The 16,866-nt window shown below is 32.6% G+C and overlaps 1 protein-coding gene across 1 annotated transcript in view; it reads right to left on the reverse strand.

Annotated features, from left to right (window-relative positions):
- Window positions 1-969: 969 nt before the first annotated feature.
- The window catches only part of MSH3 (mutS homolog 3), a 193,616-nt gene continuing 177,719 nt past the window's right edge, over window positions 970-16,866 (reverse strand). Inside the window, exons 21-24 of the mRNA XM_074282190.1 lie at window positions 10,496-10,682; window positions 8,455-8,584; window positions 2,658-2,832; window positions 970-1,138 (exon numbers count right to left, since the gene is read on the reverse strand). Coding sequence (XP_074138291.1) covers window positions 1,051-1,138; window positions 2,658-2,832; window positions 8,455-8,584; window positions 10,496-10,682 — 580 coding nt within the window. The 3' untranslated portion in view covers window positions 970-1,050. The remainder of the gene's footprint in view (window positions 1,139-2,657; window positions 2,833-8,454; window positions 8,585-10,495; window positions 10,683-16,866) is intronic.

Raw genomic sequence — 16,866 nt, forward strand, 5'->3', positions numbered from 1 at the left:
ACTGTTATGAAATCTCAAACACTCAAGGGATAATTAAATAGTATGAAACTTTCAAGATTGAGGAATAATAATCCATTTCATTTAGATTATGGCATTCATTAATTGACCACACATACCTATGTACACAATACATCACTAGGTTAGTGTAATAGTCTTGGCTTTATTAAACATAAAGATCACTCTTCTTTTACTTGAAAATGTCTTAACATATTAAAGAATTTATCATGATACCATCATCTATAGAAGAAAAGCTTCTTCAGGCTTAGGCATTATCTGTAGTAATGTTTAATAATTTTGTGTTTCTTTTTTAGGTGGGTTGGGGATGAGAGGGAAGCCAAAAACCTATTATAATTTCATCAATATGGGGCCTTTAAAAAATAGAAACAAAACTTCCTTCCTTCCCACTCAGGGCTTGTCAGAGACACTGCTCAAACATTGGCTTTCCTGATTTGAAGGCCAGCTCTTCCTTTTTAGTTATTTGCTCTGTAGTATCTAATTGTTCCTTTTCTAATGCTCACCAATTGTACTTTCTTATTTTCTGAGTCATAAAAGTGACAGTGTCTCCAAAGCAATTGATTTAAAATAGCAGTGTAGATGCTGTCATACTTCAGCCACTCATGAGCAGTTCTTTTAAATGAAAGCCAAAGAACTGTAAATTAATGGTTTATACCTACCAAAAACAAAATACAAGAACATGATTTATACTATTTATTAATGTGTGTAAAAAATTTTTTCTGCAGAAATTTCTGAGCCAACCAGCTATCTAGTTTCATAGCAGATGTTTTTCACAGACAAAACCACACCTTATACTTTTATTGAAAAGTGTCAGAGCTGAGAATCTGGTAATACTGCCTGCAAAGAATGTCTCTCCATTTCAACCTAAAAACCACACTAAACATAATTCCGTGGTCTCTATCATTTGTCTTAAAACAGTCTGAATATCATGTAGGGTTAGGCTATTACTTTGTTTTGGAGGAACTGTATTTTCAGCATTTTATTTTTATACACCAATGTTACTCTCCATTTGAGACAGCAACAAGAGGCTGAAGTTCATTCAATTTCAACTGTGTTTGTCCATTCCTGTACTTCTGTAACATCAGTTGCAGTCCACAGTTTTGCAAAAGATTTCAGTCTTTTCCTAGAAAGGTAGAAAAAAAATTACAAAATATATTATTTTAAATCTTGAAAATGATGCTGATGAAAATATGGAATGATATGAAAACTGAGGCCAGAGAGGCAAAATATCAAATATTTGTTTTATGTCACAATGTAAACAAGAAGGTTAAGTTTTTAACTGCAGATTCATTTCTCATCAAAGCAATTTTAAGGATTTCAAAACTTTTATATCCCAAGTGAAAGAATATTAATAAGTAATTTATAGAATTTATTACTTGTAAATCAAAAACTATAAATAATAGCATGTGAAAGCTGTCATCTTCTCTGCAACCGGTTTCTTATCTTCTACTGAGATTTCATTGTTGTAGTTCCTTGAGGGCCGGGGGAGGGGGGGGATAGGGAGGGGAGGAGAGAAAGGAACTCAATAAAGCACACAGGAAGCTTAAAATTTATCTTTGAACTTTGAAGTATACTAGATTCTAAAGTAATCTTACAAAACCCAGACTTAAAATTATTTCCTATACATTTCTCCTTGAAATATATTCAATCAAGATTACTTGTGATTGTTGGGAAAGGGCCTCTATTATTATGAACTTGTGATCTTCTTTGACTTAGTATTTTCAGACAGAAGAAACCAGTTTACAATTCCATGGTAAATGAACTGTGAATAACAGCAATCTTGGTTGAGGCACAGTGTTTGCTAGGGTGAGGCAAAAGTCACTCTACTGTTAATTACAAGGTGATGATACCCAGATGGAATGAAGAGTCAGTGTTGATCTTAGAACAGTGGGACTTGAGTAAGAGTTGTTCACTGGTTCATAAATTGAGGGTGAAGGGACTTTAGAGGTCACCAATTATTTTATGCAAGAGGAAACTCATCCCAGAGAGATGTAATAGCTTGTTCAAGGTCAAATATGTAGCAACTGGCAGAGTTGTAATTAGAATCCAGATCCACTAATTTCAAGTCCAGTATCCATGGTATATAGGGAATAAAAACATTTCTATCAAAACTTATTTACACAGTACTCTCAATTGCTGATATGCTTGTATTAAAGTTAAAAGAACATAATTTTAATTGCAAGAGAATATTTAAATAAATAAGGAATTAATCTATAAAATGGGTAATATAATCAGGAATAATTCAGGGTAGATTAATTATGTAATTATTTTGGCAAATTTCCTCACCTAATTTTAATTTTTAAAATGCTAAAACAAAAATTATAGATTTGAAATGCTCTCTATCTTCAGAAATTTCTTAACTATTCTACTTGTATACTTTAAGTGATTCATTTCTATCTTTATAGGAATGACTAAAAAAACCAAACAATTTAATTTTAAAAGATGTGAATAAAAGGCAAAAGGGGTTCACATGAGCTTTTTGCAAGGGCTATTTTTCCTTTTACCCTAATGATGTGTTTCAGGGAACCTGGGAAAATACTTGAAACGACGCTGGATGTTCATTTATTAGACAATCCATTTCTCCTTGTTCCCATTTGATAGTGTCTTGACAGAGTCAAAAGTACAAGTGGGATAATTCTGACCTTTTCACATTGACTAATCTTTCAAGTTCCTTTGATTTGTAAGCCGCTTTCTTTAAGATTTCTTCAGGGACATCTGCTAGTTTAGCTACATTTAGCCCATAACTCCTTGAAGCAACTCCTCTGGTTATTTGATAAAGAAAAGTGACAAAATCAGGGATTTCTTCATCTTCCTGACCTATAGCAGAAAAAAGGGAAAAATAAGAAACACAGATTGGGAAAAAAATACATTATAAAACTGAAAGGAGAGGATTAATTAGATATTTAAAATTCCATTTTTTAAACATTTATTAAAATTTACAACTTAAAAAAATTTATTTGTTGTATGCCATATACCATTTTACCTTTTTCCCACAAATGTAAAATGGATAAATTTTGCTGTGATAATATTTTTTTATGTTGAGGACATCTTGATTCATAGAATTAGTTAGAGGGGACTCAGGAAAGCAAATGTAGCTTTAGCAATGAATTTTGAGGAAACTGAGTTGTAGCTATATAAAATATATTTGCATCAGTTTTATAATAATTCAGTATAGAAGAAAAGACTCTTCACCTTTGGGCAATTTTCTGTTAAATACACCGGAGATGGTAGAAAGTCAATCTTATGAGATAATGGTTGTGAGCATACTAGAATCATCTCTCTCTCTCCCTTTTTAAAAGACAATCTGTACAATTTTAATACATGGGAATGAGGCCTTCTGGTTAATGAAAAAAAAAATCTGGATAACTGAGAGTTAACATATCTATCATATATTATCATCTTTTAAAGAATTACAATATAATAAAGCTAAAAAAAAGCCATACTGAAGAAAATTTAATCTTTTTTTTTTTTTTTGATTAATCAGAAAGCACATTAGGTTCCTCTCCTGCTATAAGGTCTCATTATAAATATAAATGCACTATCATTGTAACCAAAAGGGGGGAAAATTCTAAGCTATTTGAACATTCTAGTTGCTTGCATTCTGGATAAATGGCAAATTTGCCCTGCTAAACTACCCAGTAATATATTTCAAATTGAAGTTGTCATAATTCAGATTTTACTTTTTATCTCCCAAATGAGTAGCTTTTATTAAAATTATATTTAATTTTAAAATAACTTCTTAAAACTTAAAAATGTTATTTTTTTGCACAGATTCTTGTTAACCTACTTTACTAATAACATGGTAGCCTTGTAGATCTTCAGGTCTTTTGCTGGTACCATCTTTTAACAAATTTTTTGGTCCTTCACTAACTAAATCCCAACCTTATAGATAAAAACACACAAATAGTAGAATCCAGTATTACTTCACTTATAAATGCATGTTTTGCCCTTTTTACCAGGTGAAAATCAAAATAATCCAAAGCATAAACAGATTCTAGCTTGATAAGGAAAAGTGCATCATCTTTTTCTCTCACTGTTTAGTAAGAGAAAAAATAATACCTTTCTAATGGTGGTAGCCAGGAGTGGGAGGTAAAAAGAATGTTGACTCTGAGGAATACAGAAACTCAAGTTCTCTATCACAAAGAATTAAGAAATTTTTTTTAATTAAAAAAAAATCAAGATGACAAAGAACAGGTGAGAAAGTAGGTGGAAGCAGACTGAAAGATTAAGTATAGAGAAATCCCTGTTAATTAATGATTGCTCTCTTTTTCCCAATCTTAGAAAAAGTTACATCATTGGGAAAAGAGTGAGAGACAATTTTTAAAGAAAGCTTCACTCGAGTGAGATGCAATCTATACAGGGCCTTGTATAACAAACAAGAAAAAATTTATATTGTCACAATAAATTAATCAGATAGGCACAACAAAATAAGAAACAACAAGAAATCCTTTTATTTTTCAACTGAAAAGATGAAGACTTTGACCTCCGAAAGAGGTCTGAAAATAAAAGAAGTCAATAAATATTTAAGCATCCAATATGTGTCAGGTACTGTGCAAAGTGCTGGACCAAATATTTAGTCTTCAACTAAATATTTTCTTGTACTGCCAGCTCTAAGCACAGTGTCTGACACATGGTAGAATCTTAATAGATATTCATTGACTTACATAAAGAGTCAAAGTTGTTATAATTATACTCAATTTTTATCATCTAGGCATTGAATTTTCCTTTTGGCAACCATGTACATGTCCTGCTATGCTAAGTAGAGGGGAAAAAAAAAGAGAAACACAATGAGCACAAGTTTATATCCACCCAAAAGAGTTAAATAATCATAAAAAGTGTTTGTAAATTCATTCCATATAGAGTGTCACAGTCAGTGGGGAAACTCTGGATAAGGTACAAGACCCTTCAGCCTAGAGGGAACCTGCTGGCAATGTCTCATTCAGCTCTCCATGTCCCCTGAGGACTCTCGCCCTTCCTGAGAAAGCGGTGACAACCTGTGTGGAGGTTGTGAAGCAGAGTGATAGCAGGTGGAAGAGTGATACCAGGTGGGAAAGTAATACAACAGCAAGTTGTTTATATGGTCCCATGTGCACAGTATATTCTGGGCACATGCCCAGTGTTTTTGTTACATAAGGGTATAAAAAGGGTATAAAAGTCCTTGTAATAAAGGGACTCCATTTTCCCCCCATCCTCAGGAGTCCTGCCTCATCACTTCTCCACTAGGAAGGTATATTTTCATCACACTGTCATGGGGGCTCTAGAAAGCAGGACTCAATATTTTCATCACCCTGGTGTGGGGGCTCTAGAAAGCAGGGCACAACAATTCCAGGAAGTGCTAAAGTAACCTCCCAAGTAATGGCTGGGCAGGATAGGTTATAGCCCTTTGGACAGAGTCTGGTAGGAAAAGGGACTAATCCCAAGGCATGTGCTTTCAATAAAGAACAGTTAGAAAGGGAGATTAGAGATATTAGGTTTCACTTCTCTCTTTCCCCTTTTTAACTTTCATATTCTTCTCGAGCCATTGTCCCTGCCTCCTGCCATGTTGCCTCTTCTCTCCCCAACATTTTATTGTTTATTTCATGATTACTATGTTAGGAAAAGAGCATGTTATGAGAATTACTATTTTATTATAATAAACTATATGCAGAAATGTGTATTTTAGCTATTTCTAACTAAAGATTACAGTTTTTGGTGATCATAGAAACCTTAACACTGTATTTCCCATTTCAATTTATCAACAATCCTATTTTTGACTTTTTAGGCCATTTTCTAGGAACATTGCCCCCATGACAGTTGAGAATTTAAGTCTTGAAGTGGTAAAGTTGTATTTTTTATTTGGTGTCCTCATTATCCAAGGATAATTGATAGGGAAAAGATCACTGAAAGTTGATTCACTTACTAACATTTTACAATAAGTGGTAGAAAAAAGGCTGATTGTTATTTTGAAAAATGAAACAAATTATTAAAATAAGTTTCTCTTATTTAATAGATGTAGATCATGATTGCAATCATTTGCTAATTTTTAGAATAAAGAATGAATTGTGTTGATTTGGGTGGAAGGAAGCATAATTTTTCATGATAACAAAATCATGATAGCGCAATATGATGCTCATCATGTTTGACTTATACAATATACCCATAAAGAGGATCTTGTTATTAAAAAAAAAAAATTTCACAACTTCATCAATTTTCCCAAAGGCTTCTATTTATCCTATGATCTTCAAATCATCCTCTTTTGAAATTGCTCCCGATAATCAGCAAGGGATTGACAAAGACAACTGCTAAAATCTGTGGAGATATGGTAAATATTAAGCAAGAGGGTTGTTTGAGTATGGACTCATTTTATAAGTGGCCATTTCATGAATGAATGGTTTTTCACTATAATCATTTTTGTTTCTCAAGTTGAGGCCTGGTCTGGGAGAAAAAGAACTAATACTGAAATCAAGACCAGGTTCAAGTCTCACCTTCAAACCATAGATCATTTGATCTTCAACAAGTTATTTAACTTTTGAGGGCCATAGACAACCCATCTAGACTTCAAATTATAGACCTGTGTCATTAAGAGGAATTTTTCAACTGTGAATAAGAAACCATACATCTTTTGAACACAACAGTCTAACTAAATTCAGAGAAACTTATTATTTCAAGGTTGATGTTTCAAGTATAATTACTGTATAACTACTGTACTACTCTTTATTTTTTTTTTTTGGTGGGGGGAGGGAGGGCAAGAAACTCATTTAACCATATTTTGAAACATGAAAGGGTTGTGCTATTTCAGAGATAGCATACCTTCACAGTTGAAATTATGGAAGGTTGTTTCATTTGAATTAGTGATAGATTTCTATTGGCTATTGAGGCATATTAAGTTTTTGGTCAAATTTCATAAGAAATGTCTCATCCCCAATTTTCAAGGATGAGTAATAATATAGTAAACTCTAGTGGTAGAATAACTTCCACAAGCAACTCTATAAGATTCTATTGAGAGCAATGCATCATTGAGTTTTAAGTATTATTATCACTCTCTATTCATGGATGAAGATGACAGAGGAAAGCTTGGAGAAACCACATGATCATAAATCGAACTGGGATTCCAAGAGAAAACTTATTTAGAAATTGTGTGTGTATGTGTGTGTGTGTCTACATATAGCTCTTCCTTGGAATTATATCAGTTGTCTATTTCATTTGCAATGGGTCTGCTCTTTTTGTGTATCTTGTTAAATGTGTGGGTACATTTGCATTTACATATATTATCTTCCAGATGGATTGTAATAATAAAACATTAATACTCCAAGTTACCTGATGATCACATAAATGAAGTTATTTTCAAAGGGCCTAATAATGTTCTATATATAATTTTATATATATATATATATATATATATATATATATATATATATATATATATATATATATATATATATATATATATATATATATATATATATATATATATATATATATATATATATATATATATATATATATATATATATATATATATATATAATTCAATAATACAATTCATTTCTAACCACAAAAATATAGACTCTAAATGCTATCAATAAATTCAGTACCTCTTTCTCCTACTTGGAACATTTGCTGGAAATAAGCCTTAGTATAAGTAGTAGCCTATTTTCTAATTTTTCTTATTTTTTCCTATATTAAATTTTTAAACTTTCATGTCCCTGCCTCTAATCATTTTCAGAGTAGATAAGAAATATATGAGACTATTGTAAACATAGGACTAAGTAATCATTCAGATATCCATGATTTTCTTGTTACAGACATTGTTTCAGATCTTATTACATTTATTAACTCTATTAACAAAGATCTCAACCTCTGTACTTCTATACTTCTTATCTACTCTGTAAACAACCTGGCAATGAGATTCTTCAAATTTAATTAAGCTGGCCTACAAAAGAAAGAAATTCAGCCCATTACAGCTACTGTACATAAAAGCAGCTGTAGAAACCAACAAATCTTTTGTTTGGTTGGGATTGTATTTAAGCATCTAAAGTCTCCTAAATAACCAAATTAGACATCACAATAGGACTTTGTTATTATTTTTGTTGTTGTTCAGTGGTTTTCAGTCATGTCTGACTCTTTGTGATCTCATTAGGGTTTTCTTGGCAAAGATAATGGAGTGGTTTGCCATTTCCTTTTGCAGCTCATTTTATATATGAGGAAACCTAGGCAAACAAGGTTAAATGACCTGCTTATGGTCACACAGCCAGAAAGGGCCTCAGGCCAGATTTGAACTCAGGAAGATGAATTTTCCTGACTCCAGGGCGAGCTCTATCTATTTTGTCACCTATCTGGCCCACAACAGACATTTGTGCACACATATTTCCACATAATAAAAGATTAATATTAATCAACAAAAAAGTCCACATTCCAATAAAAGTTCCAATCAAACTGAAGTTTAAAAATGCTCCATACCTGGTTTTTGTGAACTTTCATCTTCATTAACAAGAAATCCCATGTGGTAGTTCCCTACCCATTGTGGATATGTTTTTTCTAGTTCACACACAGGAGGGTAATGTGTGACAAACAAGGTCAATGACTCCACCTAAAATGATATAATAATAAAAAATGTTTAAGACACATTTTCGATTTTGTAAACTTATTTTGATATCCTCTCTTGCAGAAAGTGATAACATAGTACAGAAAATAATGAAATGCAGTCAAGGACTGATAGCTATTAGTGTACCATTTACATTATAAAATGAAATTAGAACATGCAAGCTATGTAATCAAAGGCTTCTTGAAAGCTGGCAATGTCATGTCAATGTTAGCCATCATTGTGCTCCCCCCCCCTTCATTAGCATTTCTTTCAAAAAGGCCTTAGTGTACCTTCTCACACTCTGGGGCTTTCCATTTGGATTTGTAAAATGAATTCATAAAAAGTTGCAGGAAATTGTTAGGTTATCTATATGTATACATAGATATATATAAACATGTATGTATGTGTATATACACAGATACATACATATACACTCACATACATCTAGACAGATATAGATATCTCTAGCTGTCTACATACACACACACATACATACCTATATGACTTCAAACTACTTAGCCTTCATTAGATTTAATTTTTTTAAAGACCTGGTTAAGTTAGTAAATCTAAAAAATCAAATTTAAAAGTAGTTAAATTCAGTATCATATTATATAATTTAAATTATTAGTTCAGACTAGTTCTGATAATATTAGTTCAAACTTGTTTGTTTTGTACCAAGTCAGAAGTTTGGAAGTCATGGTAAATGGACTATGACAGGCTTAGCCTCCATCACAATTAAAATAACATTCTTGATTTTCACTTTAAATAGTTGGAGAAGACTCATTAAAATAAAAAATGACAAACTAGTAGATGTCAAGACAGGTAAATATCAGTTACAAGAACAAATGGACAAAACATTTTTTGATCTTTCATAAGACTTTTTTTTTTGCAGAACACTCTGCATGTGTTAGACTCTGTGATTACCTCCTTTATTAAGAGTGGGGATTATTTTTATGTTGTTTTATTATTATTATTTTTTAATAATCACATGTAAAAGCAATTTTTAGTGCTTTTTTTTTTTTTTTTTTGGTGGGTAAATTGAATTCCAAATTCTCTTCCTCCTTTCTTCTCTCCTCTCCTCAATGAGAAGGCAAGCAATTTGATTTAGGTCCTACATGTGAAGACATACAAAACATATTTCCATACTGGTTATGTTGTTAAAGAAAAGAGAGACTCCCCCAACCCACCAAAAATGTTTACAGCAGCTCTTTTTGTAGTGGCAAGGAACTGGAAACTGAGTGGATGACCATCAATTGGAGAATGGCTGAAGTCATATGTGAATGTTATAGAATATTATTGTTCTATAATTAACGATCAGTAGGATGATTTCAGAGAGGCCTGGAGAGATTAAACTGATACTAAGGGAAATGAGTAGAAACAAGAAGATTATTTGATGATCAATTGTGATGGACTTGGCTCTTTTCAACAATGAAGGTTTTCAAGTCAATTCTAATAGACTTGTGTTGGAGAGAGACATCCACATCCAGAGAGAGGACTATGGATGGGGACTGAATGTTGATCACAACATTTCTTTTCACAACATAGCCTTTTCATCTTTTTTGTTGTTTGGTTGCTTTTTATTTTTTGTTTTTTTCTCATTTTTTTTCCCTTTCTGATCTGATTTTTCTTGTGCAGCATGATAAATGTGGAAATATATATAGAGAGAGGAATTGGACATGTTTAACATATATTGAATTACTTGCTATTTAGGGAGGGGGTGGGGGAAAGGAGGAAGAAAAGTTTGAAACACAAAGTTTTACAAGGGTGAATGTTGAAAACTATCTTTGCATGTATTTTGAAAATAAAAACCTATTATTTTAAAAAATCAGTTCTAAGTGATAGCTGTGACATGTAGAAAGTTCAAATAGGATGCTGAGACTACATATACATTTTATAAGGAAAATACAATATACTTACATCTCGAATAAAATGCTCCAGAGTAGCATAAGCAATGGCGATTCCATCATGAGTACTTGTCCCTCTTCCTAATTCATCCAAGATAACTAGAGATTGTGATGTTGCTTTTCTTATGATCTCTGCTGTGTCTGTCAGTTCTTCCATAAAGGTACTCTGTCCCTTGTATATATTATCTGCAGCTCCCATCCTACAAGTAAGACAAATATACTATTTTTATCCTTGGACAACAATTAAATTCAACAAACATTAATTAAGTGGCTATATATGTTTGTGTGTATGCAGTTTCCTGTGATAGAGGCAAGGGAGACAAAGTTTCTATGGTCTCTCGACAAACCTAACATATATACTGAGAAGTGCAAAAAGAAACAAAAGATATTTAGAGGAACTAAAAGATTAATTTGTAAAGCTTGAAAGGAAAAAGATTGTTGCTGATAGTAGAGAAGTTAAGGAAGGATTCATAGAGAAAGAGATGTTTAAGTTGGATTACAATGGACAGACAGAAAAATGTTTAATTTAAAATGCATGTATGTGCGCATGTGTATTCTTTAAAAATAATGTTTACTGGGGCAGCTAGGTGGTGCAGTGGATAGAGTACCAGTCCTGAAGTCAGGAGGACTTGAGTTCAAATCTGGCCTCATTCACTTAAGACTTTCTACCTGTGTGACCCTGGGCAAGTCACTTAATCTCAACTGCCTCAGCAAATCAATAGATAGATAGATAGATAGATAGATAGATAGATAGATAGATAGACAGACAGACAGACAGAGTGGGTGAGTAGGCAAGCAAGCAAATAAATAAGTAAATAATGAATGAGCAGAAATAAATAAATAAATAATGATGGTGGCGTTTATTTCTGATTTTGTTTTCTTCATTGATGTATGAATCATCTAAGCACCTTCCCCATTTTTTGTATTCTTCAGATCATATTTGTGGTCCATTGCACTAGATTGATGATCACAATAGAAATTTAACAACCAAAGAGGACAAATCATAAGTGAACAGCATATACTGAGGGAACAAAGGGGGGGAAAGGCAGGGCAAATTAGCCTATAGAGAGTATTCTAGAGTAAGTGAAGCACAATATGGGGAAGAGAGTAATAACAAAGATGGTTCCAATATTACATAAAAGTCTTTGAAAAAAACAGGAAAAGAAGGCACAAATTCCTTTTGTGATACAAATAAAGTTTTGATACCTAAAGAAATTCAAAACAGAAAGATAACAATCATTAATGAAAACTGAGGTACAAATTTTAAATAAAATATTAGCAAGCTGACTACAGAAATGTATCACAAAAATTATACTCTGTGTACAGACTAGTTTTATGCCAGGAATGCAGGATTGGCTCAATATTAGGAACACTATGAAAATAACAGCTACATGTGTATATATATATATATATATATATATATATATATATATATATATATGTATGTGTATATATATATACATATATATATGTATGTGTATATATATATATGTATGTGTGTATATATATATATGTATGTATATATATATATATATGTATGTGTGTATATATATATACATATACACTTACATGACAATACAGAAGGTTGTGGCAAGATAAAATACCCATTCCAGTTAAAAACACTAGAAAACACAGGAATAAAAGGAATTTTCTTACTAAAACCAAGGAATAGCTTTATATATAATGGACATTAACTAGGACCTGTTTCCAATAAGAGCAAAGATATCAATTATTTTTAATATCAACCACAACTGGGATTCATTACTAGAAATGCTAGCTATAGCAATAATAGGACAGAAATTGTAGGAATAAGCAAAGGAAAAGTGAAAACAAAATGATCACTTTTACTTAGAGAACCACAGAGAAAGGGAATCAATTAAACATTAATTGAAATAACTTCAGCAAAGTTGCAGGATAAATCTATATAAATCATTAGCATTTCTATAATTTACCAACAAGATTAAGCAGCAAAGATAAAGAAATAACTTTTAAAATAATTAAAATACTTGTGAGTCTACCTGCCAAGGCATATACATAGAAATCATATGAATATAACTAACTACTTAATTTCTTTTTTATTTTATTAATTTTTTTATTTGTTTGCTTTTTACTTCATTTCTAAAGAAATACAGACTTAAGTAACTGCTGAAATATTAATTGTATATGAGTAGGCCAAGTCAATATATAATAACAACCACAATGCTAACTTACTTATTCAGTGCCATAATTCATTCAGCAGCTAACTGTATTTAACTTTTTTTTTTTTTTTTTTTTAATTTACAATTGTCCTCAAAGTCTCTTTGGTCCTGAAAAAAAGGGCCTAGGCATTCTTGATCCTACCACTTCAGTATGTATGCTAAGAAAACCCCAGATGGGGTCACAAAAAATTAGACATGACAGAAAAACCATTAAATAACTATTATAATTATGTGAGGTCACCCAAAACTGAGATTCTCCTGGTATAATCGGTATATCTGGACTCCATTGGGATGAAGGGACACCATAAGAGATTAAGAACATACAGAATCCTTGTTATTGCGAGTCTTTATATTTGAAGAGTTCTTCCATATGAAATAAAGGAGATAGTGCCCTTCACTATGACCTTTAGTGGGCAGGAAGAGGTCATCTCTTAAATAATAGAATGATTCTTCATCATTCCTATAAGACAGAAGAGCTCCCCAATCCCAACCCAAAGTATATTAGGGTAGAGCACTAATCTTTTTGAAATCCATTAGAAAAAGTTTAGCATTACAATAAAACAGTATCTGAAATTAATTAAAAATTGTGCAAATAACTACAAACTTATTATTTTATATTCTCTAGCTCAGATAAAAATCGTGTATGAAAAATGTATTTATTATACAAAATAAAATTTAATTTAAAACATCATTAAATATGTTTTAAATAGGCTACTCTAAGCTAAATTACTGGAATTAAAGTCAAATTGGTTTCAACAATGCCTGATTTTTTAAAAAATACTTTTAATGCTAACTATTGTTTCATTTGGATTCAAGAAGATCTGAGTTCAAATCCTGCCACAGATACTTACTGGCTATATGACACTGGACAAATCATTTACTCTTTCTCAAATCTCTTCTGTAAAATGGAGATTATTTTATCACCTTCTTTACTGGGTAGTTGCGAAGATCAGATGAGATAAGTTTTGTGAAATACTAGTTATGTGCAAGTTATTATTAAACCCTCTTGTTTTATACCATACCCTTTTTGGGAACTATGCTTGTCAGTATCTTCTGGGTCCTCTTCAATGGGTATAATGGCATAATGACACTAGATTTGGAGTTAGGATAAAATAATAATAATAGTTATTTAATGGTTTCATTCATGTCTGACTCTTTGTAATTCCCTCTGGGGTTTTCTTAGCATACATATTGAAGGGTTTTGCTACCTCCTTCCCAGCATATTTTAACAGAAGAGGAAACTGAGGCAAGCAGGATGAAGTGACTTGCCCAGGGTCACACAGCTAAGATGTATGGGAGGGCAGATTTTAATTCAGGAAGATAATTCAAGGCCAGCACTCAATCAATCCACTGTGCCATCTAGCTGCATAGTCTAACAACAATGACAATAATAATGAACTTTATTTATATAGATTCCCTAGATATATAAATGCAAGGAGTTTTATATAGAAAGAAGGGTAGGCAGTGAACTTTCTTTAGACATGAAGAATTAGGTTTAAATCTCCTTTCAGATTCTGCAAGCTGGATGATTCTGGTCAAGTGATCAGACCTACCTAGTATCAATTTCTTCATCTGTAAAAAAGAAGAGGTGACATTTAGGGACCTGTAAGGTCCCTCCCAGATCCAATTCTCTACTGTCTCATAAGGAAAATGAGCTTGAGAGAGGTTGTGTGTCACTCCAGATAACACATTCATTAAGTAAAAACTAAAACCAGTCCTGCACTTCTTGCTCTGCTACTAGGGTATCTCATAGAGTGGTAGCACTGACAATGCTAGACAATGCAGGTCTTTAAAAAATAAAAGTTCATAGCCCTTGGAAACAAGCTAAGTAGATTCATAACTACTTCTATCCAGCCAAATGCATAAGGATAGTTCTGTTCATCTGATCCTTGGCTCACAAATTTAGAATCTTCTGATTGCCTCTCACATTCCTCACAAATTCCTCAGCAATCTTTCCTTAATCTGTATGGGATCATAAAGTTAGGGCTAGAAAGCACTAAGAATCCAACCACCCTCTTTACTAATGAGGAACTAAGAGGCAATAACCCTCCTTCCTTCTTTCTGTTCTTGCTCTACACTTTTCTCCTTTAAAATTTTCACTTAACTAATCTCCATGAACTTTATTAGCCCTTATATGTGTAACTTTATAAAACTGTTAATTTCTCTTCAAAAGCCATCATGTCCAGTCACTAATTTAATAGCTGAAGGAATTTTAAGGGAAAGATTATGTCCCAAAGCACATCAGTGAAACATCAGAAACTAGGATCTACTCTGACTCTCATGTTCTTTTTTCTACTCTACCACACTTAAGTGTAAATTGAAATTTGTTAAATATTGTCTTTTTTTTCCCCTTAATGTATTTTGGTCCTGTTTGTAGCCCTCTAGGGACAGAGACTAACAAGTTTTCTCTTGGATTTATTTCTTTCAGTAATACCTCATGACATACCCTGTGCAAAGTAGGTGCTGATGACTCACTAAGATCTTAGGATAGATATTAGAGAGCTGTGCTAAGTGTTTCCCAATAAATTGTCAGCCTAATGCATTTTTTAGTTTAAAATTTTCATCTATTCATAAATCATTTGAGTGCTTATTATGAGCCAAACACTAATACCACGTGGAGTTTTAAATTTTTTAAATTTTGAAATTTTTTTAAAAAACAAAGGAAAGCCCAGAACATTGTTATGAAATGAATGAACATTACCTGATTTTTATTATCACTTTGTATGTATTCTCACCCAAATATAACAGAAAACCTACATGAAATTTCTTAGGTTTCATGGTAAAAGTACTGAAAAGTTGGCCAGCTCAGGCTACACAGAAGGTTGTAGTTATGTGATTAGGGGGAAAGGGGGGGAAGAACCCTCTAGGATATTTTTAGGAGTGACAGGCAGACTTAATCCTTCTAATCCTCCTTTCCAAACCTTATATAGGTCAGGAACAGTTAATAATGCATTAATGGAGCCAAGGAATTTATTAATTTATGAGCTTCTTTACATGGTTAAGAACACTTCATTGACAACTCGATCAAGTAAATTTCTATTAAGATTTGAAGTGGTATACTAAAATAGTAGTACCCAAATGCCTAAGTACATCTTTAGGGATGCCCTTCTCTCCCTTTTAAATCAACATCTCTAAGCCTTAGAGAAAGGGAAGAAAAGCAGCTGTATAAGGAAGTAAAGTAATGGGGGATGGGCACATGGGGTTCTAGGAAATGAAACAGGAAAGAGATCTGGGCAGCTCTGATAATAGATCCTCTTAATACCCAGTTAATAATCTATGGGCTTCCAAGAATTCAGAATACCCCTGAATATGCCTTACTACCTGGTTTAGGAAGCAATATCCTAATCAGTCTTCCAACAAAGAGCTGTTTCCAAATTACATCCATTACAAGTCTATATTAACCTATAAGGATATGCATCACCTTTGGTAATGACATCTCATCAGTACTTTCTGTTCTCTGATTGGATGACTGGACAACAGAGCAAAGAACTTTTCCCAAAGCCTACATTTAAAAAGCAATCTCAAACCAGTTATCTCTTTATTTCCCACAAACTGCTTTTTCTTGGACTAGTTTCCATTGTGCTCCCACTTTGGGCATCTTTCTACTTTTTAGCTTCTTGCTATAGTTTATAAGTTCTAAGACAGCAGGGGCTCTTTCTCATGCCTATATCTCTAGTGCTTTCCATAGAGCCTGGCACAGAGTTGGAGTTTAATAAATGTTTATTGACTGAATGACTGACCCTGGGCATAATCATTTTAATCTGCTTTTCTCAGGTTCATCTGTAAAATGGGAATAAGAGCACCTATCTTCCACAGCTGCAGTGAGGATCAAATGAGATAATATATATAAAGCATTGTGCAAACCTTAAACTACTATAAATGTTAGCTATTGCTAACTGTAGTTATTAGCATTTTAAATTTTATTCAACTCTACCATAAGCTTCTAGAAGGCAGGAATTGTTTTATTTTTTCTACATTTCCTCCATAGAAACAACCAAGGAAATACAGGTTAAGTCTGGAGGTTTCATTATGGATAAACTAGGCCCCCCAGGCTAGTCATTCACAATTAGAATATCAAAAGGTTAGTGTAGGGAAGTCCAGGTAAAATCTGTAATTAACATGGAAGGAAGGATTTTATTTGAAATGACATAAGGCACTGTTATATACATATTCAGGGGTAGCACAA

This window comes from Sminthopsis crassicaudata, chromosome 1 (genome assembly GCF_048593235.1).
Source record: "Sminthopsis crassicaudata isolate SCR6 chromosome 1, ASM4859323v1, whole genome shotgun sequence".
Taxonomy (NCBI): domain Eukaryota; kingdom Metazoa; phylum Chordata; class Mammalia; order Dasyuromorphia; family Dasyuridae; genus Sminthopsis; species Sminthopsis crassicaudata.